This window comes from Gossypium raimondii, chromosome 4 (assembly GCF_025698545.1).
Source record: "Gossypium raimondii isolate GPD5lz chromosome 4, ASM2569854v1, whole genome shotgun sequence".
Lineage (NCBI taxonomy): Eukaryota > Viridiplantae > Streptophyta > Magnoliopsida > Malvales > Malvaceae > Gossypium > Gossypium raimondii.
The window spans coordinates 26,006,763-26,034,024 of NC_068568.1; the positions used below are offsets into that span (position 1 = coordinate 26,006,763).

Here is a 27,262-nt window from a genome sequence, read left to right on the forward strand (position 1 = left end):
TATAAACCATTTTCAGTACCCCCTACTTAAAAAGGAATAAAATAGGGTTATCAAGTCATCTACATTTACCCACTATCCAAGAAGGTAGACATTGGAATTGATCAGCCAATTATAACTGCATAAAACCCAAAGTTAAATTGTGTAATTTACCCTACCAAGACCAAAGATCAAGGGCACACATACATATTAGACCATGCAAGCATATTATTGCAGCAGAGATGAGAGGAATATGTAATAAAATAAAACAAGACCATGCATCAATAATCGCCTACATAAGAAACTAAAAGTATTGGACAATTCAATCCATCCTTAGCCAATGAGCTTTTCGTTATTTTTGCCTAATTGAGTCACGTTCGGATGTTTGGTTTTCTAATCTTGGACACTCTATTCCACAAATTTGGGTTATATGAAAGACCTGTATGGCTTGGAACCGAATGAAGCAGTTTGCCATCAGCTGATAATCAACTTCTTAAAAAATTCAGCTTGTTCAGGAAAATACTCCAAGAGTTCACCTTTGGTCACCCAAACGAAGTCCTCGCACTTCTGGATATCGAACTTGTTGGTATCAATCACTTGAGACTTGAAAAAAAATCGCTGACAGAAAGTAAAAACATAAGGTAGGAAAAAGTGAAGTGCATGTATGTTATCCAAACAAGATTGACACTTGATTAAAAAGACTAAAAGACAATTATTACATCAATATAAGAGGTAAATAATACCACCATTTTGCTTGAAATACCTTAAATGGTTCAGGCACATTCTCCATCTGCCGTATAACCATGTGCCCCATGGGAGCATTTCCGACAAAATAAGTGTGAGAGAGGTCTCCGAGTACGAATGCTAAGGCAGACTCTGCACACTGCAAATATTTCATATTTATGTCATATTGATAAAACAAAAAAGAAAAAGAAACAAGATGCATAAAAACCATTACCTTGCGCAACGTCTCCTCTGAATCATAAACTTTTTCTGGAAAATGCCACACAGGTTTCCCGCTAGGAGCTGCATTACTGTTACCATATGGAAGAAGATACAATCTTCTATCAAGTGCTCTCTGCAATGACCTTGACAAATACAAAGTTCAGAGCTTTCGCAATCAAAATATTGTACTAAACTACTAACAGTCGCTCAAATGTGCTAACTTCACTTTTTATCCACACAAGGCCACAACCACCGAGAGGAAGAAAATTTTTTCTTAAGGATGATGTTTATTGTTTGTTCACATAACTCTTATGTATAAATAAGGAGACAGATACTTTAACTAGAAGAGAAAAGCACTTTGAGATCCAATTCTGATCATTTCTTCCTATACACTATTAGTTCCTTATGACATATATCTGATCTCTATCAAACAAAGAATAGCCCATAGATAAAAGTGTTACACTGAACAATTAAAAATGCACCACTTTCTTTCCGTCATTCGTTTTGTCAGCTTCTTAGAGATTATTAATGCAGATTTCAGGCCAGTTATTCCCAAAAATTGTTAGTTCTTGACAACACATATTCGATCTCTTCCAATCAAAGAACGGTCTCCTGATAATTAAGTTCCAATGAGCAATATGAAATCTACAACTTACTTTCTGTCAATCGTTTTGTCAGCTTCAGTGATCCTTGGAGCTGGAACGTTGTCAATTTGGTAATCACCTTTTCCCCTGGTTATACAACAATTTCACTACATTAGCTGAAAACTAAAATCATCTTTGTTGCACTTCACCTTTTTCTTAATGTGCAAATCTGAAGTCATGCATCTACTCATTGAAAGTGCAAAGCAAGGAGAAGGAGCATAACATACATAATGTATCCAAACGAACAACTTCCATTGCTTTTGAGGCTGTTGTTTTTCAATTGAAAACAATTAAGCCTAAATTACTCTACATTGTTTTCTACAAATCAGCTCTCCAGAGGAATCACGACTCTAAATCATTCATTTGGATAAATCAATTGCTTTCCTTTTTTTTCTTAATTGCTATGCATAAAATTAACAACTTTTATGCTTAGTCGGTAACCACTTAAGCTGGAAAGAAAGACCCAACATACAAATAAATGCCCCTAATATAACTGAATCAAATTTATAACTTGCCTAGATTTAGACATGTCCAAGAATTCATAAGGATATTTGTGTCAATACTGCTGCCTCCATCGAAAGCTGCATAAAACAAAAGCAATTACATAAATAAATCGCAAGAGTTTCATCTATTTCCATAAAACCCCAATTAGTAGCTGAAAATTTGAACTAAAAAAGCTAATAACTTTGTGCCATAAACCACTAATCATGTTGTTTTCAGCAAAATATTTTAGCTTTTTTTCTTCCTTTTTGCATCAATGAGCTAACCAATAGAAATCTAAGGTATCCTAGATAGAACATTCCCAGATTTTCTCACGAGAATGAAAACTTACGAAAACTCTTGAATGCATAAACCACAGGATCCAATTTGGGAATAACGACAGGTAATCTCTCGAACAATACCGACGCCACAATTTTCTTGGAGGTTGAGGAAAACCCACGCACCCCCATGAATGGCCGAACCAACGATCTGTGCATTCTCAACTTGAAAAGGCCTGCTTAAACCTAAATCCAGTGTGAAGGTATCGTAGTAATTTTTTATTTTTATTTTTACTTTTCATTTAGGTATTTTTAATTTTTGTTTAACTAAAAAACCCCAAACCCCAGCTCCCCAACCCACGCCTCAAGCCCACAAAACCCACACCCACGATTCAGTCTCCAAACCCATATACCCAGGCAGAAAAGCCCAAAAACTACCATGCCGCAAGACCCAAACACAAAACCCCAACCCCCAACAGTATTCTGCTAAGCAGAAATTACAAAACAAAAAGACCATAACACAACCATCTTAAACAGAGGCAAACAAGAAATCCAAAAATAAATAACATATACTAGACAATAAACAAACAAAAACAAGAACCAGACTGAGACCTGAAACTAAAACCCACTGAAATACAAGTAAAGAAGCACAGATCTGAAACTAAAAACAGAGATGAAAAGGCAAAAGACAAAGTTGAAGTAAAGATTCATACCTGAAATCAGTCTCCGATGAAGCGGGGGATTTCAAAAATCACAAAGAACAGTTTAAGAATTTTAAATTACAATAAAAATAAAATGGGTTTTCATTTATTGTCTACTGGTCATTTGGAGAGCTATATTAATGTACAGTTGGGTTTCATTTATAGTCATTTTAATGAAAAAAAACAATAAACAAAAATAACCGTATCTCTTTTATTTTTTAAAACTTTCAAAACTTCTTTTTATGTTTTATTTTTTCCTTGTTTTTTATTTACTTTATCTTTACCCCATTCAACTAAAAGGGACTTCAACGACTACTTTCAAACTAGTTTTTCCTTCACTTGATGGATTTGACTTTCCCAACTTATTACTAACACACTCAATGAGGGGAATACACACGACCAAATAAATATCAACAGTCATGCACACAAGAAACAATAATCAAATAAAACAACACACATCAATGTTATTCCAAACAAAATCATGAGATTGTAGAGAGATACCTTGGGTCGATATGAATGGCCAAGTCAATCAAAGGACCAATTGAAGCCCCCATTCAAACACTGTTGACATCCTCAAAAGAGAAACCTTCTTTTGCTACATAATTAACAATATCAAAGCAAAAGATGAGTCCATTGGATTTTTTTTTAAAAATAAACCACTATTACTAGTCAAATATGAAACTCTAAAAGAAAACTCTCACTAGGGGTGAGCATTCGATCGAATTGAACCGAATGAAAAATTTTTGAGTTAATCGAGTTTTCAAATCCTATTTTATCATCCTAACTCGATTTGAAATTTTTACGAATCGTGTCGAGTGAGATGGAATTCAAATCGAATCGAATATAATTGTTTGAGTTAAATTAAAAAAATGACTGGTGTTATTTATTTTATGTAATTTTAAAAAATATATTTTTATTTAAAATTTTAAACATGATTATATGACGACTTGGAATTGGATCACTCATCTACAAGTTAAAAGAACAAATTAACTAAAGACAGAGTCAAAAGAACAAATTAAACCCTTATTTTACACCAGAAAAAAAACAAAGTCTGCATAAAAAAATTCATTGTTAAAACTCCATTATTCAGACCCTAGAAAAAAGAAAAGGATACAAGTTCGTTTGATAAATGAAAAATTACATATAAAGGAATGTAACAAAATAAAATAATCATCACAGCACACAATTCTTCATGTCTAATAATTACTACATTATAGCAATAGATCTTACTTAGATTAAAGAAAGCTTTATCAAACTACATAGTACAGACCATATATTTTAAATATTCAACATCAAGCAAGGAAATTACAAATTAGGCAATGAGAACCCAATAATCTATGGAGATTGAAATATTCTAAAGCAGCAGATCCGGGTTCATTAACAATCTGACTTATCAAAGTTATCGTGTATAGAGACTTTTAATGATACTTGATCATGCACAAGCACATGCATGTAAATAAAAAAGGAATAAAACAATCAATGGTTTATTGAGATTACTGAAATCAAAGTGCATAAATGGTCAATCTTTATTTCAAATGATACTTGGTCAAGCACAAGCACAAGCACATACATGCAAATAAAAACGGAATAAAAAAGGAACACACTCTTGATGTTTACTTGTTTAGAGACATATCAAAATTTGCAAAGGTATTGACAGATTAAACCATCTCGAGAAAAATCTTGAATATTAAAGCTTTTAATTTTGTATTTTTAGCATTTTCGCATCCCAACTGAGTATAGGGAAAACCAGTTTACTGAGTTTCTATTGACAAAATCTAAGTTTCAGAAACTAAGATAATGTACCATGCAAAGATGTATGCCTTGGTATTATTAGCCTTTTTGCTCAGAAAATTAATAATTTTTTTAATTCATGGAAATATCTACAAGTTAGAAAGAACAAATTAACTAAAGACAGAGTCAAAAAGAACAAATTAAACCCTTCGGCCCTGCCTGCATATTTCAATTTAATATTGAATTCGGTTCCACTCTGAAAAATTCGAAAAAAAAAATCGAATTTCGAATTATTTGAATCGAGTTAATAGAATCAACTCGAATTTTTAATTCGAAACAGTCATATAAAAGCTAAATCATGCAATTTATCTTTAAGTACACATTTTAATTCGTTCAAGATTTTTACTGGTTTAATAATATATTAGATCATATCCAATTAAGCAGGCTCTTACCGAAGAAAGTTGGTGATCCGATCAAGAGAGTAAAATGATCAGCTTCTAGTTTTGTTCGTTGAGTAATATCGTCGAGCACTTGGTGACCTGAAAAAAACGAACTGGAGAAAAAGAACTTAACAGAAAGGGAATCCAAAATCAAATCATATCGAAGATTTTGAAAAAGGAGAAATAGAGGGTCGACTTAAAAGGGTTGACAGTTGGAGACAACCCTTGACGACATTTTGATAGCGATGAAAGCTCACGGCGGCTAGGGTTTCAAAACAAAAGAGAAGCTCCTTTTCTTGGTTAGCTTTGCAGAAGGCTCAGTTTGATAGAGAAGTGAAAGATTTTGTTTTTAGTTTAGGTTAAACTACAAAAATAGTCACTTTTATTTGCTTTAGATTACATTTTAGCCACTTATGTTTGAAATGTTACGTTTTAGTCACTTACTTTATTATTTTATTACGAAGTGGTCACTCTTCCGTTAAGCTCCATTACCTCCCTAACGATCTTACGTGGAAGTTCAAATGAATTTTTTAAATGCCAACTTCGACGTCATACGTAGTAGTCTAAATTAAATTTATTTAATTAAAAACATATTTTCATTCTAGCAACTGGACATCCAAGTTGGTATTTAAAACCTATTTGGACTGCCACATATAATTTTTTTAGGGAGGTAACAGAGTTTAATAGTAAAATGACCACTTTGTAACAAAACGATAACGTAAGTGACTAAAATGTAACCTGAGGCAAATAAAAAAGACTATTTTAAAATTTACCCTTTAATTTATCTTCATTTAAGTGAATAAAACGATAGAAAGGGAAAAGACCAAGACTTTAGAGGGCTCAAGAGCGGCCCAAATCTTGTAGTTTCTAATAAACGCAGTTCCAGTCTGTGGGTATTATTTTCTTGCTTTAACTTCATTGCCTTCATTTTTCTTTTTGGTAGATAATAATCGAAAACAATTACAATATTATTCCACTGTAAATATAAATAAACCGATCATCCAGCTGTAAATGTTCCATGATCGCTTTTGGAGTTACTGGAATATTATCGAATCATAAAGGAAAGCTTTCATCATTCCAGTTAACATATGTATAGTTATATTAATTTCCCTTGGAAATTGCTTTATTAATTTGATTTTGTTAATATTCTTGTCATTAATATTATCACCATTAATGTTTATCATTTTTTTTGTGATTAGTGACTGCGGACCCGATCTAAAAATTGAGCCTAAAATTTTGTCCAAATCTTACCTAAATTAAAAATACTAAATTTGAATCTGACTTGACATATTCGTATTTAATTTTTTAAATTATTTTTATATAAAAAATTTTAAAATATATAATATATCAATAAATTATAGTTTAAAAAACATGTCAAATTCCAGGATAACATAATATGGTAATCAACCCATCACTATAATTTCTTCTAGATGTTATCAACATGTACCCAATGACCACATCAGTCATCTAAAAAGTGTTAAAACTTAGTTCATCAGGTTGGATCAAGTTTGGGCTAGATCCATAAAATGTATTTAGATCAATTTTTTAGTTCAAGTCTAACCGGTCTAGAAAATGGATTTACATTTTTGTTCAAATCCGATTTGGTTTAAAAAAGGTAAACTCGAACCCGATCCGGCTCGCTCATATTTGATTTTTTTAAATTAGTTTTTATTTAAAAATATATAATATACTAAATGCACTAAAAAATGCTAAAATAAATGTTTTCTAACCCATTAAAAATTATTTATATTTTAAAATATTAACATAAATATAATAAATATTTTATTGTATTAAAATTAGGATTAGCAATACTCATCATGTATCTAAATCTTAGTTCTTCAACTGTCCTAAATGAATGCTTGCCACACACAAGAAAAGTATAAACAACTTGACGACAGTCATCATCATCAACATCAAACTTATAGGTTTTTATAGATGAACCACCTCCTAAAGATGGTTGAGTGGCTATAATGTATTGAGTGATATCCTTATTATTTTTTTTCAAGCAACTAGTTAGATGGCGTCTTAAATGAGAGGTTTCGCTAAAAGATATAGAAAAAAAAATGTTGGAAAATTTGCATTTTATGGAAACTTTGAGGCATATTCTCAATAGGTAAAGGTGAAGAGTTGAATCATAAATTTATGGTTTTATATTCTACTCCATGAGACCTTTACAATGGTATATCATATGCTCAAAATGGTTGAATGATGAATGAGAAATTAATGCTCAAAGTAAGCTACTTGGAAATTTTTGTTGAGGAAAAGTAAAGGCTTAAATCCTACATTGGTTAAATACCAAGTGTGAGATGTGTTTATATATGGGAACTCTCTTAAAGGATGATTGAATAACTAAGCTTATAACTCTGCCTTGCACGCAAGGGGGTTACAGGTTCAAATCCGACGGGGTTGGGGCACACCCGCACGACGTGGGCAACGCCAAATGTTCAGATCGATCAAGTTCGAAGTGGGCCTGTGAATATTTTAGCCCAACACGAAATTATTTTTCCTCAGCTGACAGAATCTGTTTATATAAGGACATTTATCTTATTTATTTGATTCTAATCAATATGATTTAATTTTTTAATCAAATTGATTTATTGGCTCCTTAGTGGCAGATTTTGTAGAAATTTCCAAAATTCCAACATTCTCAATGCCTATAAAGGCTAAGAATTCTATAGAATTTTACACACTCTCAAATTCTCTTACACCGAAATTTTGTTGCTCTAAAAAACTCTTCTTTTCTTCTTCGTATTTTTCAAACGTTCCGATGATAGAAAAATGCATCGTTTGTTCGTTGATCGCTGCAAAGGTGCTGCTGCTTTGATCATTGTGTTGTTGTATCCTGGGAGACATTCGACCAACGTTTCTCCAAGTACTGTAGGAGCGGCCGAATCTGTCTTAAGGAAATTGTGTTTCATAGGCCTCAACGTTTAGTAATATCTCTATTCTTCCTTTTTATTTTAATTTTTGTTAGAGTTTTGATTGATTTTTGTATTTGATAAATTAAATATAAATTATTCTACTTATATTTTATTTTATTTTATTTTATATATAAATATTTATTTATTTTGTTCGCTAATGTGTTTTGTCCAACAAAAGATACTCTTACAATGATTACATTGTGCCTTCAACTTGTCTTTGTTCTTACATTCAAGCTTTGTCATTTCATCCCACACCTTTGTAGTAGTAGACTTTTGACATTTGAAAACACTTTCATATTCATTAAATACATCTTCCATATGTATTGGAATGTTCGAACTAACCATTGTCATAAAAATTGATGTCCTGAAATCGTAAAAACTCAATTAATATAAAACAAGTAGAATCAATTTTTAAATACATATATGGTTGGCTATGACAGCATGATTTAAAAGTTTACTAAAGTACAAGTACTGATAGTAGATTTTTATCATTCATTTTCGTAGCCATACATATTTAACATCCCAAATTTAAATACAAAATAATATAAACACCATCACGGCACCAACAAAATAATAACTCATCGATCCGCAAGAAATGACCATTAATAAAGCATCAACTCAATTTATCTCTATTTGTTTATACTTTTAAGTAAATAAAAAAGAAGAAGATGTCAATGAGTTAGATAACTCAATTTAGATTCAAGCAATAGAATTAGATAACTTGATTTAGATAAACACATATTTCATCCCTTTTGATAGCCTCATAAAATTTTGAATGAAGACAAAAAAAAAAATCTCTATTATGTCTTGCATTATGTACAATATTCTTGCTCTTACAGTAAAGAATAATTGTTGGTAGTGCAATATATAAATAATTCTCTATGAAAAAATTCTATAAAACCAAGAAAAATGAGACCATTTTATATTCCACGGTAAAGATTATGGGCAGTGAAAGTGTGTCAGGTGATAAAATTATTGTATGCATTATCATAATAGTTATTTTTAGTAACTACTAACTAGTTGTTATTACAATGTGCGATGAGATTGAAGGCTGAATGTTGGAGACAAATAAGCAGCGACGCTGGAGGTCTCTGAGCATGGTGGGAATGCTGTCTTTGTGAATGAGTGACTGGGTGAGTGGGGGAACTGAGGTTGCAGAATTTGCAGAAGGTAGAGAAGCGAAAAGTAGCAGCGGCAACTGACGACTGGCGAAGAAGCGAAAACTAGTAGAAGGTAAAAAAGCAACAATGGTGGCAGTGACAACGAAACAAACGAAAACCAGCAAAAGGCAGAGAAGCAACAATGGTGGCAACAACAAAGAAGCAATAAACAGGGAAAAATTTAGGGTGCGTTTGGTTCGCTGTATTGGATTAGAGGTGTATTGGATTAAAGGTGTAATAGCAAATCAACTATTTGGTTGAATGTAATGGAATAGATGCGTAATAGTAATCTTGTGTTTGGTTGAATAGAATAGAGGTGTAATAGCATAATGGAAAAAACTAAAATAACTAGAATACCCTTAGCATAAATTTGTTTTGGTAAATGATTATTGTTATTGTTATTTAAATTTTAATAAGATTATTATTATCAATAATAAATATTTTAATCATATTTAAACATAATTATTATTAAATATATTTTAATTAAAATATATAATTTAATAAAATTCTTAATAATTAGCAGAAATTTGTTTTGGTAAATTATTATTGTTATTGTTATTTAAATTTTAATAAGATTATTAATATCAATAATAAATAATTTAATCATATTTAAACATAATTATTATTAAATATATTATAATTAAAATATATAATTTAATAAAATTCTTAATAATTAATATTCTTATATGAATTTACTCAAATCATAATATATGATACTCTAAATTATAAATTAACATAATTATTATTAAATATATTATAATTAAAATATATAATTTAATAAAATTCTTAATAATTAATATTCTTATATGAATTTACTCAAATCATAATATATGATACTATAAATGAAAATTTGAAATAATTAATATTAAATATATTTTAATTAAAATATATGATTTAATAAAATTTAAAATAATTATAACTAATAAATTATATTTTATGAATTTGTATAATTTAAAATAATAATTATTACATATAATTTAATAATTAATATTAAATTTCATAAAATTCTTGATAATAAATTTTCTTATATGAATTTATACAATTTAAAATAATTAATATTAAATATAATTTAATAGTGATATATAATTTCATAAAATTCTTAATAATAAAATGTTCTTATATGAATTTACTAAAATCAATATATAACTTGAGAATTATATTCGCATAAACATAATTAACTTATATTAAGAAAAGGTTAGATGAAAATGAAATTGTACATCATAATTCATATGTTATATAGTTTTACAACATCAAAAGTTTGAACATTGATATTTAATGGTGAGAAAGAAATCTTGACCCATTCCAATCGGGCAATGAAGGTAAAGTAAAGAAAACGATCATTTGAGTTGGATGATCGGAATTTTACTCAAAGCATCATACCGATCGTCGGTTAAACCTTCAATTGACCATAAGGTGAATATAAATTTGAAACTTTCTTCCATCTTTTGATGTTCTTCGACTTCATTTGAACTACCACCCTGAGGCAATACTCCCATCGATTTGATCGCCAACGGCTGAATTTTTTCCCCAACAAAGTGGCGGCCTCATCAAATGAAGAATACACATTATCACGAGCATCGATTTCTTCTTTCTCTTGTTTGAAGATGAGGAACCCCTTGGTCTCTATCTCCTCGGATCTGCATCGAAACATCCATGTCGTCTAAATAGACGTCGACTTATGATCATAGAATGTGTTTCTCTCTTCATTCATATATGTAGTACGTTCATCCTCAACATGTATTTCTTCAAGAACATCAGCAGCTCTTTGAGCGTCTTTCCCAGTCGTCCGATCTCTTGTGTATATGGCAGGAAGCTGGTTGTAGTAAGGGAAAGAACGATGTCTGAACTGAGAGGCTTCTTTGTGACTCTAAAAAATAAGGAAATCATATTAGTTATAAGTTTTGTAAAAAACAAATAAATACTTGAAATACATTTTACCTTTACATAGGATTCCCAAATCGCATCTTCAAAGAACAACGAGTCGCTTATGCTCGTCCCAACCAAAACCATTGTTGTTTTGGCCATTAAGCATGTCGTGACGAATGACCATTCCTTTTAGGCACCTAATCCGAGATTCAATATTTCGCCGCCTTCAACATTGCTCTTGGTAAAGCCTTTTCTAGCATTTTTCTAGCTCGTTCAAATAAGGCCTTGAACCCCAGATCGACATTAAATGTTCCTACATTGTGCAAATCCACCATGCAAGAAACCAATGCTGCATCTTCTTCGAATCCATTTTCTTTTGCTTCCTTGAGAAGCTTGAGAAGAAGCATGTGATTGTGGAACACGACATAATTATCTTAAGAAAAAAACAAATTAACATTATTTACTGCTTTTTAATATCATGAATCAAAAGGTGAACAGTTTATAATATTATATCGTTAGTTCAATATCATGAATCAAAAACTCAATACTAAATTTAATGAAATAACACATGTGAATGAAAAGATAATTAAATTATAATTCAACAAAGTTTAGTACAATATGTAATTTTAATCAAACACCACCAAAGTTTCATAAACTAGATACATAAAATAACATCAACAAATTAATTGTAACTCAATTTGTCCCTAAACCTAACTAATTTCTAGATGCTTGCCATTCATCGAACATTGGGTTGGCTAGTTCCATCCTCCAAGTAGCCCAAGCATTCGATGGATGAATATTTGTGATATTCGGTTCATCGTCATCCACCACATTAGTAGGTAATCCTTCTCCCACCTCTGCTTCAATGGGATCAATACTCATGTGGGTTCGAATAAAATTATGGAGCAAACAACATGCAATAATAATTCTATTGTGCACCCTTACAGGATGAAACGATGGACTCCTAAGTATTCCCCATCTAAGTTTTAATAAGCCAAAGCATCTTTCAATGACATTACGTGCTGAGGCATGTTTCATATTAAAAAACTCTTGTGAAGAACTTGACTGATAACCCTGACGCCACTCGTTCAGATGATATCGCTGTCCTCTAAATGGTGCAAGAAATCCCTCACAATTTGTGTATCCAACATCAACTAGATAATAACAACCTATAAAATAATTTTTTTAATAAATGATTAATTCAACACACAAAGTTTGATCTTAATGAATAATTCAAATTCCTCTAACTATACACTTTACCATGAGGAACTTTTAGTCCATGTCTTCTACTAATGGCATCTCGAAGCACCCGTCCATCGACAACTGAACCTTCCCAACCAGAAAGAACATAAAGAAATTGCATCTCAGGTGTACAAACACCTAACATATTTGTTGCTATGTCACCTTTTCGGGTTTGATATCTAGGTTTATCAACTGTTGGCACCCTAATCTTGATGTGGGTTCCATCAAGAGCACCTAAGCAATTCTATATCACATGATATAAAACCTTGAGTTAGAATACTAATTTATATCTAAGTCAACTAAATGTTGTACAAGCTATATATAAAACTCAGTCTAATACCTTAAACCATTTCCACCTTGTGTCAGAAGAATCGGCTGTAATTGGCTCCGGCTTTTTAAATAAGACATTTTCTAAGCGTATGACAGCATTTAAAACACTATGAAATGCTTTGCTAACAGTTTCCCCGGACCTTCTAAAGTGATGCTTGATAACTCGATTTTTCAGGTGATGGGAGATGATATGTAAAAACATTGCTACTTGCTCATCAACAAGCATGAACCTTGACGGCTTCAATCCCCCTATCGATTCTAACATCTCACATAGTTTAAAAAAGGCAGTTCTATTCATCCTAACTTGTTCAATACATGTCTCTTCACTAGCATATACAAGCCTTTTCACATAATCCTGTTTTGCATAAAAATCTAAGGTATATGACCTAATCCTTGGTCTATGTAGGCTAAGGCTGGCACCCATTCTAAATAAGAACCAAATCGCAATTCTACAGATTTCCAACCATATTGTCACAGCAATACCAATTCTTTTACGCCTCACACTTTGTGCAATTAAAGGCGATTTGAGCCATAATCGCAACATATTAAAATTGGAATACACTATCAATGAATTGAAGTTGCAATTACACATTATCAAATAAAAATAAACAATACAAATTTAGAACACACGAAGCAAAAAAGTATCTACTAAATGATATCGTTGCAACTTTAATTTCATTTCTTATCAATCACCCAAACAATAAAGAAATTATAAAGCATGTATAATTGACCTAAAATTAATTGTTGGTGTATGTATAATTGACCTAAAATTAATTGTTGGTATATGTATAATTCAAGTTTTAAAACTTTTATAACATTTAATTTCGTATAAATATATTGATTAGTTCATTAAAGCATGTTCAAAGTTTTAACATTGATTAGTTTAATAAAGCATGTTCAAAGTTTGAACATTGATTAGTTTATTTATTTATGATTAGTTTAATTAAGGTTTTTCTAATTTTAAAACAAATAAAATAAAGAATGAGGATTTGATTTAATAATAAAATATTAAAGTCCTTATTTTAATTATTGATTAAAATAATTAAGGTTTATAATTATTGAAGGAATTGCTATTTTGATTTCACATTATTGACCACTTTGAAAACAAATTTATATATAATTTTCCTTAGAAATAGTAAAAAGGGTTCAATAAATATGAATTTGGAGACCCAAGTTTAATTAGATTTTCTTCACATGGTAGGTTCAAATGTGAAAAGATTTTCTAAGCAACATTATTTTTTTGACTTTCATTCATTTGGGTCTTATTTTAATTTAGTTTTATTAAATATGATTTATTTTGATCTAGATTTAGATATATATATCAGTCAATAATCATGCCAATTTGAATGCTTTTTTTGAATGCTCTTTGATGAAATTAATTACTTGTTTGATCTTAATGGCTGACTTTTTCCTTTGTATTATCATGGCCTATGTTCAAAACACATGCTCTTGAAATCATACTCTTATCCCAATCTATATGCCTGTCCATGCATCACTCATTGCCAAATTCAGCACATCAAGATAAAGTTCACATAATAAACAGGGGATCACCAACCAGCATTCTTCCTCTAACAAAAAATAGTTATATTTCCATATAGGCATAGATTTGCCAACTTCACATGATACTGAAATTTAATAAGAGAAACGGCCATTATTTAAACCAATCATCCATCATTTTGATTATATTATAACAAAAGACCACTTATCACACAAAAAAAAATTCCAAACACATGCTTTCAGTTGTTTCACGCTCTTAGGAGAATACCCTATTCAGTCTTGTTCGAATCTTGTCATCCGTAGAAAAATCAAAATAAACAATTAACACAAATAATCAGAAGATTGCAAGGCAGCAAAGAATTTTGAGCATTAGTGCCATTTATAAGCAATCCAAAAAGAATTAACATAATCAATCACGGATGGAAAGCAAGAAAAAACAGAATAAGACGAACTTAACAACCATTCAGAAATTTTGCTCAGAGCTAAGATCTTTTAAGCTCTAATGCTTAGTTACCAGTAACAAATTAAATCATTCCTATAGCCCCTGCCATAAAACTAAATTCTTAAATTCCCTTGCACTTAAAATAGGAGAATAAAGATTTAACAAGCAGATAGAACCATCATGATCTAGCAGCTTAAAGATAAAATAGAAATTCGAGAACAATCTAAAAAAATGACATTCGCATCAAGCAATTAGATCAAAACAAGAATTAAGCAAAAAAAATAAACAAAACCCATTAAAACTAACAAAATCAAGCATACCCAGATCAATAGTGGTATAAAAAACGAATGCATCAACGTGCATGATAGAATTAGGAAAAGTTAAGAGATGGAAGAATAAACTCCTACTGGTTTGAAAAAGGAGTGGAGAAATAGTGGGGATTTTACATATAAAATATAAATAAAACTTTGAACTGAAGGCAACAAATTTTGACATCTAAGCTAAGGGATCAAAGATTAGATCCATTTTGTCCACTGCTTCACAGAAACATCCATGCAATGCATGTATATCTACCCCTTCCTACACCAAAAACCATATATGCTAAAATGCCAGTAAAGTCTAATCGCCTCTTTCTTTATCGCTATTTATCATATTTAAAAGATTTAATCAGGAATAATCAAAAATCGATGAAATTAATTAATAATCCTAGCACTGTATCTTCCTGTGCTAAATGATCAAGAAAATAATGAAAAGGGATTCAATGATAACAGAGACAGAGATAACAAATCTAAATTTCAATAATATACATGCACAACAGTTGAAGATAAACATGCAATCGGGGAAACTAACCTGTAATGAGCAACTCGGGGCAGAGTGCAATGAAGAAGAACCTGTATATTGATAAGAGATCACAAAAACATGGTTAGGCTTATTTGATAAGAGAGCATCAGTCACTTAACAGCATGTATATTGAAGAAATACACTAGAAAAAAGCATGAAGAAAATACCAATAAATAGGAAGGATTCAAACTTAAACGTATTTTCCAACTGACAAATAAACCTCATTCATTTAAAGGATCATAACCTTTGTGGAACCTAAAATTTTAGAAAAGTAGCTGTTAAAGAGGGTGATAATCCAAGAAAAAAGGAAAGTATTTATCATACACCAGTATATATGTACTCAGAAATAACATTCACAAGCTACATAACCATGTATGTTCAAATAGAGAAAAGTATTTGCCCATTGATTTCATGGATTCTAAGAGACCAACCAATTCGCTAATGAAATTCATATTATGTACATTCAAGCAAGAAATGTATATCAGATAAAAGAAGCTCTCAGGGGCCCCTTTAATATTCTTTTTTGATCCATTTGTAGTATAAAGTTCAATTCCTAATTTTCTTTTGTTCGTACATATGAAAGCTCATTCAGCTTGGCTATACACATGCAGCTATCTAATTTTTAATTACTTGGACCTCAATAATCTCATAAATTATATTTTCAATACACTGTGTGCCTGCACAGAATCAACTTACCAAAAAATTTGGGCAATTACTCTTTAAAATGTCTCAACCAATGTCTCTTCAAGAAGATCAGTTTCATCAATTGTGTCAAAGTTGAACTTCACCTAAAAACAGATGTAGGTTCCCAAGAATAAACACAATAGCAACCTACAACATCTAATTAACCAAATAGAATGCACAAAATGCATACCAGTACTGTATGTTGGACATTGTATTTGTTCTTGCAACATTCACAGTTCTCAGAAGGTGTTGGCATGAACTCTGATATCCCTCGTGTGACCTAAAGGAAACAAGATTACAAAGTGAAAGTAAAAAATTAATGTCCACCTATCCAGGGGAATCTCAGTAGCATCAAAGAAGCATCAGAGGAAAATTGGTCTAATCAAACTAGCAAATCACCCTCACTTTTGTGTTACATTTGCTCAATAAGATTCGAGTTACAAACTCCAAATTGGAGTCTCATCCACTAGAACAGTCTAAACACAAAAGTTGAAGAAGTGAATGCACTAACAAGGCAGTAACCTTTACCTTTCAGTAGCAGTAACTTGGAAACCCACTACTTGAGAGCAATCGAAAGAGTGACAGAGAGAAAAATAAAAGAAAAACGTTGACTGGTTGAGAAGGCCAATCGAAAGAGTGACAGAGAAGTTGTAAAGAAAAAGAAAAGAAGGTAGAAGGAAATCGGTCGAAACTTGAGCAAATGGGCAGAAGGTAGAAGGAAGAAAGACAATGGGGAAGCCAATCGGGAGGGTAAAATAGGGAGGGTAAAGGATGCAGCACCTGATCTGAGCAAATGGGATGTATTACAAATCGGTGGATTTCACCGATTAGGTTAGTATTGTATTACAGGCGTAATAGCATAACCATGAACCAAACAACGGCATAGAGGAATCTTAAGTGGGGCCCATCGATTAGGGGTGTATTGGCTATGCCAATACACCCAACCAAACATGGCGTTAATGATTAGGGATTAAGGAAGGGAAAATAAGGATTGGAAAGGGAAAGGGAAAGGGTAAGGGGAATATCAAGACTGGATCTGCTGGGAAGTGGGAACAAGGGTAAAACTTTTAGGTTAATAAAATCGGGTTGGGCGGGCCTAGGTTGAAAAATCCTTTCTCGAAGCCCGACCCATTTTCAAAACGGGCATCATTCTTAAATTCAATGTCATTTTTCGGGTCTATATTTTTTTTCAAACCTTCCCATATTTCGGGTGGCCCGACCCATAGATAAGTTTACTTGTGAGCAACTATTTTTTTGTTTATTTTCCATAGAAACATCTTTTTAACTAAATTATTTTTTAATTTTAAAATATATTTTTAGAATTAAAAAATTAAAAAATAATTTTTAAAAAGAATATATATTTCTTCCCCAATTTATATTATTTGAATTTTTTTCTATTTTTCCTTATTTTTTTCGATATCTTTTTATTTAATATTTTCTTTTATTTTTTTGTCAAAATTAAATGAAAGCATAATAAAAAATTATTTATTAACCAAAATAAAAGAAAAAAAATTGATGGATGATGGTTTTGATTTGTTTGCATATTAAAAATGAAGAGATAACAAGGGATTTGATAGATGAAAACAAATTCGAAACTTTGAACCGCCAAAGCATGCAATAGAGAAGGATTTTTGATGTTCGAAATCGCAGATAGACAGTTGAAACTTTGAATAGCCAAACTTTAATTTTGATTTACCAAACAAAATAAAAGAATAAGGCAAAATTGCATAAAAGGGCCTTGGGAAGGCAGTCAAAGTTCCACTACTAGACAAGTGGTGTGGCCGATGCGCCACATCAGCACAAATCTTGACTCCGTTAAGGTCAAGACCACTTTAGTAAATGAAAATAAAGTACAAAGGCTTAGTTGGATATTTGAAAGTTTAGGGGTCACATTAGAACAAATCACAAGGTATAGGAGCCATTCATGCCATTAACTCTTAAAAAATTAATGTCTAATTTTTTTTATTGTAGTATTCACTATCAATGGTGATTAATTCCCTAACCACAAGTATTCTCTGGAAAAATAAATTTTAGAAATATTATAACTTGGCTTAATATATATAAAGTTACCTGAACTTGGCAACTTATACCTATGTGGTACCTGAACTTTTTTCTTAACTAACTTGTACCTAAACTTGGCAATTGTAAGCCAAGTTGGTATTTCTTTTACGTACCTCACTAATACAGTTAAAATATGCCGGTGTGATACTAATGTGACACTGACAACCAATAATATAGTGGCACATGGTAGCCTGACATTTTGTCATGTGTTAAATTTTTTTAAATATAGTGACATGTGACAACCTCACATTTTGCTGTCACGTACCACTATACTATTGGTTGTCAGTGCCAAATCAATATATTTTAACGGTATTAGTTAGGTACCTAAAAGAAGTACCAAGTTGGCTTACAGTTGTCAAGTTTAAGTACCAGTTAGGTTTGAAAAAAGTTGATGTACTAAGTAGATATAAATTGTCAGGTTTAGGTACCTTTATATATTAACTCAAAAAATTCGATAAACTTGACGGGCAAAAAACAAAATTTATCTTTTTTTAAACACTAATTATAATATTAAAATAAAAAATTCAAAACAAAAAGTAGTTTATTATTATTTTTACAAAATTTAAAGAATCGACCCTACTAGACCCCAAATTCACCTCTCGATCAAAATTAAACCATCCAATTAAACAAGGAACATATATATATATCATCCGATTGATTTACATATAATCGGAAATAATGACAAAGGAAATAAATATTTTAATAAATTTTAAAACTCATCATCAAGAAAGTATTATTTGATACTTGTATATTCATAAAAGGATCAATGTGGTATTTATACTTTAAAACATTCAATGTGATATCTGAAATATCAATCTGTATATTATTATGGTACCTAGAGTGTAACAGCCATAACCTATATCTGATGCGATCTCGTACTCGTTGGTTGATTCGAGTTGCTTGTGTTCCTGATCGTAAAATTTAGTAGTATCCGATCTAGTTTGTCAAAGGGCTGAATTTGGTCAAAGATAGGTTTAACAAGGGATTATTTGGTTGTTTAGTAAAGGGACAGATGAAGGATAGGCTTAACAGCTGAAGAATGAACCAATATTAAAAGAGAATATTAACCCGATTCTTATGATGCTCTTAAGGTGGAAATGGCTAATAGATTGAACCGTGACCAACTATCTATTGGAGATAGGAACCAAACGGTATAATTGGAATGCCACACTCGTTAAAGTGATAAGTTCACAAAGGAAATTAGATTGACGCCACTAGACTTAGCTAGATAAGTCAATTTGAGTCTCAAAAAAATAAAGAGAGTTGAATGGCTTACAATTAGATATAAATTCATCAAAGGTTCAAAAGTCTGAAATACAAGATTTGAGCTTAGTATTTATAGCTCTACAAAAGTCAAGCCGAATGGACTAGTTTAATTCAACTTAATTGAGTTGAATACCCATTGAGCTATCCCACTTGAGTTTTGAAGACTCCCATGCATAGGTGACGCCAATAGCATGTCATTTGCACTCCCCAAACAGCCAAAACGTGTAACCTTTAATTTGAGCTGATGGTTCAAGTAGATGAGGTTTTGGATGGTGTGAACATAGCTGATGCCTTCTTGGGAAGCCAAATGTGTAATCTCTCTTTTAATGTTGCATAGGGCTCACGAATAGCCTTCAAGATGTGGAAACCCAAAATTGGATAGTCACTTGGTGTGAACATAGCACCCAGCTGATTGGACAAGTGTGAAAACACTTGTGTCCATTGCATTCCACAAAAGGTTGCTTGGAAGAGAGCAACCAGCAGCTCCCCCATGCATGCACGTCCAAATGCATGTTTCCCTCTTTAATGCCATCCATTTAACACCCTACAAGACACATTAAACACAACTTAAACATAATTTAATTGGTCTGAACTAAAGACATGTATTAAAGACGTCTAAACTAGGACATATTTAAAACATATAATTAAGATGTCCTAAACTATGACATAATTAAAAACCCTTATTAAAGATGTTCAGATTATGACATAATTAAAACTCATATTAATAATGTTCAAATTATGATATAGTTAAAGACTTAAACTAATTTAACTATATAACTAGAATCGAATTTAATTCTTTATTCCAGCAAATAAAGTCACAAGCTGAAGAAGACTAAAATTGAGCTTGAAGCAAGTTGCATGGCACGTATGGAGTGCATGTCCATGATTGATCAATGAACCCCGTAACGGCTCACCCCAAATTCGATCAATAAGGCCTACAACAGCTTTCTTGAACTTCTTAGCTCGAGCTTGAGTAATCGGCCCCGTTGGTAACTCTATGGGTTCTTCGATAGCTTTGGAAGGGTCTTGGACCATTATCGTATCAGTATCCGTCGCCGAAATAGGGTTACGGAGCATTACCATAAAAATAAAATGAAAAACATATAGTTCCAAACATAAATGTAATAATAGCATAACTCAATCATATACATGCATATCATCCCTTATTCGAGCCTTCAAGGCCTTAGAAACGATTCGGTACTAAATCAGAAACATTTGAAACATTGAAGAAAAAGTTAGAAAATTTCAAACTGTAGGGGTCACACGGCCGTCAAGGCTGCGTCCCAGCCCGTGTCCGTGTCTGTGCCCGTGTAACTCTCTAACTTGGGTCACACGGCCAAGCCAGACACTTGTGTGCCAGGCTGTGTAACTTTCGAAATGGCCTCACACGCCTGTGTGTCAGGCCATGTAACTACTTGACTTGCAATCTTTAAAACCTACAGGGGATACACGCCCGTATCTTAGGTCGTGTGGACAAGAAAATGACCAAAATCAAGCCATTTCTTTCACACATTTACACATAAGACCAAGGCATCAAAACTTAACCAAAACATTCATAAAAATGATCAATTCACAAGATCATTAAACCATACAACCAATATGCCATATAGGCACTGTAACACCCCTAACCCGTATCCATTGCCAGAATAGGGTTATAGAGTATTATCGAAGTTTACAAATTAATTTACAAATGTTTCATTTCATCAAGCATTCATATTTATAACCAATCAAAATCAAAACATTAATGAGCTAACGTTGGCCAATTTAACTTATACATGCCATTATTACCAGAATCAAATCATCCAAAATTACTGATAGAATCAATGGATAGTGTGATATATCTCCAACAAGCCTCCAACCCAATCGAGCTTTCGATAATCATGTCAATGCATCTAATATGTAATACCCCCTACCCGTATTCGTCGCTGAAATGGGGTATGAGGCATTACCAGATTTTACCGAATAAATTTTTCGTAAAATCTCAAAGTTTTTTTTTTGAACTCAATATAACCCCTTTATAAGTATCTAATCTTCCCTACAATTTTAAACCGAGACCAATCGAACACAACCAATCTATTTCAACATATTTTCAAGATAGATTTAACATATTCATAAGATAACCTCATCACATACCAAAACCAAAATTTGTTAGCCATACCAATTGCTAACCATACATTCATTTCACATTAACATTTACTTTACTAACTTATACATGCCATTAATTTTCAAAATAAAGTTTCTTTATATACTGAGATCTTGAGGTTGATAGTGTGATGCGTCTCCGACCAAATCTGACTTTCGAGCTCTTAACACTACAAAATAGGGGAAAAGGAAACAGGGTAAGCACTTTGTGCTTAGTAAGCTCATGTAACAAGAATTATACTTACCTAATATTTTCAATACAATGCAATAAACATTCATACATCCATTCAATACATTATTCCCCTAACATGCACAAACTCAACATTTAAGTTAGTTCAATAATTCCATGTATCAATAATATATATATCACAATTGATGAGCTCATCAATACCATGGTTTTCATTCCCTTGTTATTTTTCCATATTTATCCTATTGAACTTCTTGGAATTTCGATGGATTTTCAGGGGTACACTTTAGTGTACAAATCCAGGTCTGTCAATTCATATTCATATGCGCACATTTCCATTTCAGAGAGCACACTCCATGAACCTCATCCTCTAAAGAGGATTACTGTCCGGGCTAAATCCAGTAATATAAACTCATAGAGTATTGTCGGGATTACCAGTCCAAGCTAAATCCCTTGCAATGACAATTACTCTAATGAGCTTGGATCTGAATTACCAGTCGGGGCTAAATTCAGACCCTAATTCGGATTACCCGTCCAGGCTAAATCCATTTTCCACATATTCTTCGGGAGGGCTATATCAAGATAGGATCACCGGTCCAGGCTAGATCCTTTTTACCGTCAATTCCTTTTCAGAGATCCATCGAATTTTCCTTTTATTCAACCGGGTTTTATTCCCCTTTTTATCAAATATATTAATGTTTCATCAATTTTGATATAATGAACATTCAAATCATATTCACATCAATAACAAACATTTCAAGCATTTAAGAATATAATTCAAGTTACACGAACTTACCTCGATACTTGTTCGTAAACAAAAATCTACTAATCCCGAACTTTTTCTTTTCCTTGATCTATCTTTGTATATGAATTTTTGGATCTAAATAAATAAATTTAATCATTAATGTAATGCATTTCATGTTCATATGTAACATTCTCTATAATTCCATTATTATTTAGAGTGCATTCAAAGCTATCTCATTGAGTTATAGTCACAAAATTATTTATATCTTGAGCTACAGAACTCCAAATTAAGATCCGCTAATTTTCCCTGAAACTAGACTCACATATCTTCTTACCATAAAATTTTCAAAATTTTTGGTTTAGCCAATAAGTACAGTTTATTCTTTAAAGTTTCCCCTATTTCATTGTTCGACAGTTCCAATCCCTTTTCACTAAAAATTAATTATCTCATTGTATAGAATTCAGATGATGTTCTCGTTTATTTATTTTGAAAATATACTCATTAAAGATTTTAAACATATAAATTTAAGTCCCTAATTATTTTTATCCAATTTTTATGATTTTCCAAAGTCAGAATAGGGAACCCGAATTCATTCTAACCTTGTCTCACAAAATCTATTATATCTCATGATTTACAATTCCATTTCTTACATAGTTTCTTTTATAAGAAACTAGACTCAATAAAATTTAATTTAATATTTTATTCATCCTCTAATTCGATCTATACAATTTTGGTGATTTTTAAAATTAGACTACTACTGTTGTCTAAAACTGTTTTAGTGCATGATGTTAATTACCTTTTTCCCTAAGCTTTCAATAAATGATAATTTCATCCCTGCTCAATTAACCTCTCAATTGAGCTTATGTTTCTCAATTAACACTTTATCCTATCACTTTAAACTACTTTATAACGTTTGGAAATCAGAATTTTAGCACTAGACTTTAATTCCAAACCTTTTCACAATAAGGTCCTACAAATCAATTTCTATTGAAATTACCTAATAAAATCATCTCATAAACAAATTAAAGCTTCAATTGCATGCTATTTCATCATAAAATTCCAGCTCATATTCATAGCAACTTTCAATTTCATTCATAAAATAAAAAACTAATGAATTTAGTAATAGGACCTAGTTGTAAAAGTATTAGAAACACAAAAATTACAAGAAAAAGGCAAGGATTAACTCACTTGGTGCAAAAATTATGAAAAACCAGCTTGCATAAACCCTTAGGACATTTTTGGCTGATGAGAATGCAGAAAAATAAACAGAATTCTAGATATTCCAATTTGGTCCAATTTTTATGTTAGTAAAATTTGTTATTTTCCCATTTTACCCTCATTTCACTAATTCTCCAGATTTTTCTCAGCTTATGCCGCCCAAAATATCTCATTTTGGGCTTATTTGAAATTTATGTCCCTCTTCATTTAACAATTGAGCTATTTAATCCTTCTAGTAACTTTTACACCTTTTTCAATTTAGTCCTTTTCACTTAATTGACTACTCAAACATTAAAATTTTCTAACGAAATTTTAATACCATATTACTAACATTTCATAAATATTTATTAAAATATTTTTGACTCGGTTTTATGAGATCGAGGTCTCGATACCTTGTTTTTACCCAATTTCTTCAATAATTTCTTTTTCTAACTAATCACTAAATCGGTAAAATTTTTCTATCGATATTTTCATACGATTTTCCTATCATTTCAATATTCATGCAAAATATTAAAATAAATTTCTCTTTAAGTCGGATTTATGGTTACGAAACCACTGTTCCGATAACCTTGAATTTAGGCCATTACATAATAATTATACATATTACCAATAATAATTCAATTCCAATAATAAAACACATATTTATATAATATTCATCACTAAATAATATTCACTATAATTAAAATTATACTGAATATAGTTCATACGAACTTACCGAGCTAAATTGAAGAAATACCAAAATTTATGGACATTTTGGTAATTTTCTATTTTCCTCAATTTTCACCCAATCTTGATCTAAATTAATATTTCATTCAATTTATTAATTTAAATAATAAAACAATTCATTTCATGCAATTTGGTCACTTTTTGACATTTTTACAAATCTATCTTTAAAGTTTCACATTTGTTCAATTTAGTCCCTAAACTTAGAACATGTAAATTAGCTATTTTAAAATAATCTCATATTAGCTAAATATTCACATATATTTTTTCCTCCTCCTCCTGTCCATTCCTCATCCTTGGTATATACATAATACCACTATTTACTTGTTTACTCATAACAAGCTGTTCACTTGAGTCATGGTCACTAAATTAATTATATCTTAAGCTACAGAACTCCGAATTGAGATCCGTTAATTTTATCTGAAACTGGACTCACATATATTCTTACCATAAAATTTTTAGAATTTTTGGTTCAGCCAATAAGTACAGTTTATTCTTTAAAGTCATCCCTGTTCTGTGTCTTATAGTTTCGACCCTTCTTCACTAAAAATTAATTATCTCCTCATACGGGATTCGGATGATGTTACCGTTTGTTTATGTTGAAAATAGACTCATTAAGGATTTAAAATATAAATTTAATTCCCTAATTATTTTTATCCAATTTTCGATGATTTTCCAAAGTCAAAATAGGGGAAACCGAAATCATTCTGACCTTGTCTCACAAAACTTATTATAACTCATGATTTACACCATTGCTTACACCGTTTCTTCTACGAGAAACTAGACTCAATAAGCTTTAATTCAATTTTTTTTCATCCTCTAATTCGATTTCCAAAATTTATGGTGATTTTTCAAAATTAACATATCTGCATCATCCAAAAGCTGTTTTAGTGCAAGATGTTGATTACTAAGTTTATAACTCCTTATTCCCTTTCTCTATAATATTTCCCATCACTTTCACTTATTTTCCTTCACTAATATATCAAGAACATAAGACCTTATATAAGAAAACTCTACTATAACATCATTTCCATGCTTTTCAATAATATCAAAATTAAAAATGTATTGAAATCTTGATGTTCTTACCTTGTTCTATTAGTTTCAAACTTTAACTTGATTTTCTCTCTCCTCCAGCTTCTATTTCTTGAATCTATATTGATATTTTAGCTCCCCATAGTCTCCTTGTTATCTTTCTGTCTTGATGGATATAGAAATTCTTTTGATTTCTAAGTGAAAATGGTGAGTATTTAGTGAAAGGACCAAATTGTAAAGAAAGCAAAACTTTCTTTCTTTCTCTCTTCTTCTCACGTTGGTGCATGGGAAAAATGGTGGGAAATTGGCTTTTTTCCTTTCTTTCCACATATATATATACTAAATAAAATAATAAAATATCATTAAAAAAATCAAATCAAATATTATAAACTAATAGTTATTTATTTATTTATCTAAAATATCTCCAACATCATCATTGCCTTTTAGATTTCTCTCTCCTTCTAATTGACCATTTTTCCCTTAATGGTCTTTTAAAATTCCATCCTTGAGTCATTACTCAATTTGGTAAAATTACGATTTAGTCCCTCATAATTCTTCACTTATTCAATTTGGTCCTAATTCATCCATTTTCCTTAGTTTCTAGATCATTCCACCCTTAAAATATTTGCATAATTAATCCTTCAAATTTTTCATATTTACACTTTAACCCTTTAAACTTTAAATATTTATTCTCGGAAACAAAACTTTTCTCACTTTTGCAATTACTCCTTTCTTGCATTAATATGTCATAATATACTTCCCAATGTTGACATAAATCAAAATTTTCCTTTTGTCACTTTATTTCCTTATTTTACTATATCAAGTATACCTACTTTCTTACTATAGTAATTTTCGGATATTACATTTCTCTCCCTTTAAAATAAATTTCGTCCTCGAAATTTTCTTGTTCTGTTTTGATCATGAACTTCACCATTTCTATATTCTTTCAATTATCCTTTTCTATTCATTCTTATCACTAACATTTCTAGTTCTTGTATCATTTTGTACTTCCTTTTCAATAATATTCTTCTTTTTACTTAATCGAGCTCTTATTCCCTTTCTTTCCACTTAATCAGAAGTCCTTTCTTCATTTAATTTTATAATTTCTTTTGCTTACCCCTATTAGTAAGACTCGAACCTTAGCGGATACAGGGATTCCAACCAAACACACCAGAAGGACACTCAGTGCCTCTTCAGATAGTCCGAAGAAATATAATGACTTCAGCGTCTCCTAGGCCAAGCCGAAAAATCCCCAACTTTTTTTCGATCCTATGGCATGCCATCTATATCCAACTCAACCCGTCTAGTTAATAAGGTATTCAATTTTTTTTATTTCAAATCATTCTCAATTTTAATCACAATTTAATTCAATACAATTTTCCACTTTTCAATTAATATATTATTAAATATCTATACATAATCACACTTTAATCATGTCCATTCATTTCAAATATGAAATTTATAAATATCAAGAATAATTTAATATCGGTACCACAATGCTCATGTGGCTATATTTATTATCTCACAAGGTAAATAAATCCACATCATCACTTGTACATTTTATCCTTAGCAATATAGGATTTTAAACAACTTTATACTCTTCCAAATTTCTTTATTTTCATTTGCATTTCTTTACTTTCCACAGTTATTCCATATGCATGACACACAAGTCATAAACATATCATTCAACCATGGTCACAAGCTAATCCAT

At 31.2% G+C, this 27,262-nt stretch overlaps 1 protein-coding gene across 4 annotated transcripts; it reads right to left on the reverse strand.

Annotated features, from left to right (window-relative positions):
* Positions 1–219: 219 nt before the first annotated feature.
* On the reverse strand, positions 220–5,527 carry LOC105766558 (54S ribosomal protein L17, mitochondrial-like). Of its 4 annotated transcripts, none has more exons than XM_052629494.1 (8): positions 5,208–5,526; positions 3,526–3,619; positions 2,398–2,559; positions 2,081–2,146; positions 1,578–1,652; positions 935–1,064; positions 740–859; positions 220–594 (listed from the first exon to the last, which is right to left on the reverse strand). In XM_052629494.1, the coding sequence occupies exons 4-8, from the start codon at positions 2,092–2,094 to the stop codon at positions 451–453; spliced, it is 483 nt and encodes a 160-aa protein (XP_052485454.1). In that variant the 5' UTR covers positions 2,095–2,146; positions 2,398–2,559; positions 3,526–3,619; positions 5,208–5,526; the 3' UTR covers positions 220–450. The 4 variants fall into 4 exon arrangements, with proteins under 4 accessions (XP_052485454.1, XP_052485453.1, XP_052485456.1 ...); XM_052629493.1 differs by having other exon boundaries at positions 2,398–2,569; XM_052629496.1 differs by lacking the exon at positions 2,398–2,559 and having other exon boundaries at positions 5,208–5,527.
* Positions 5,528–27,262: the final 21,735 nt, after the last annotated feature.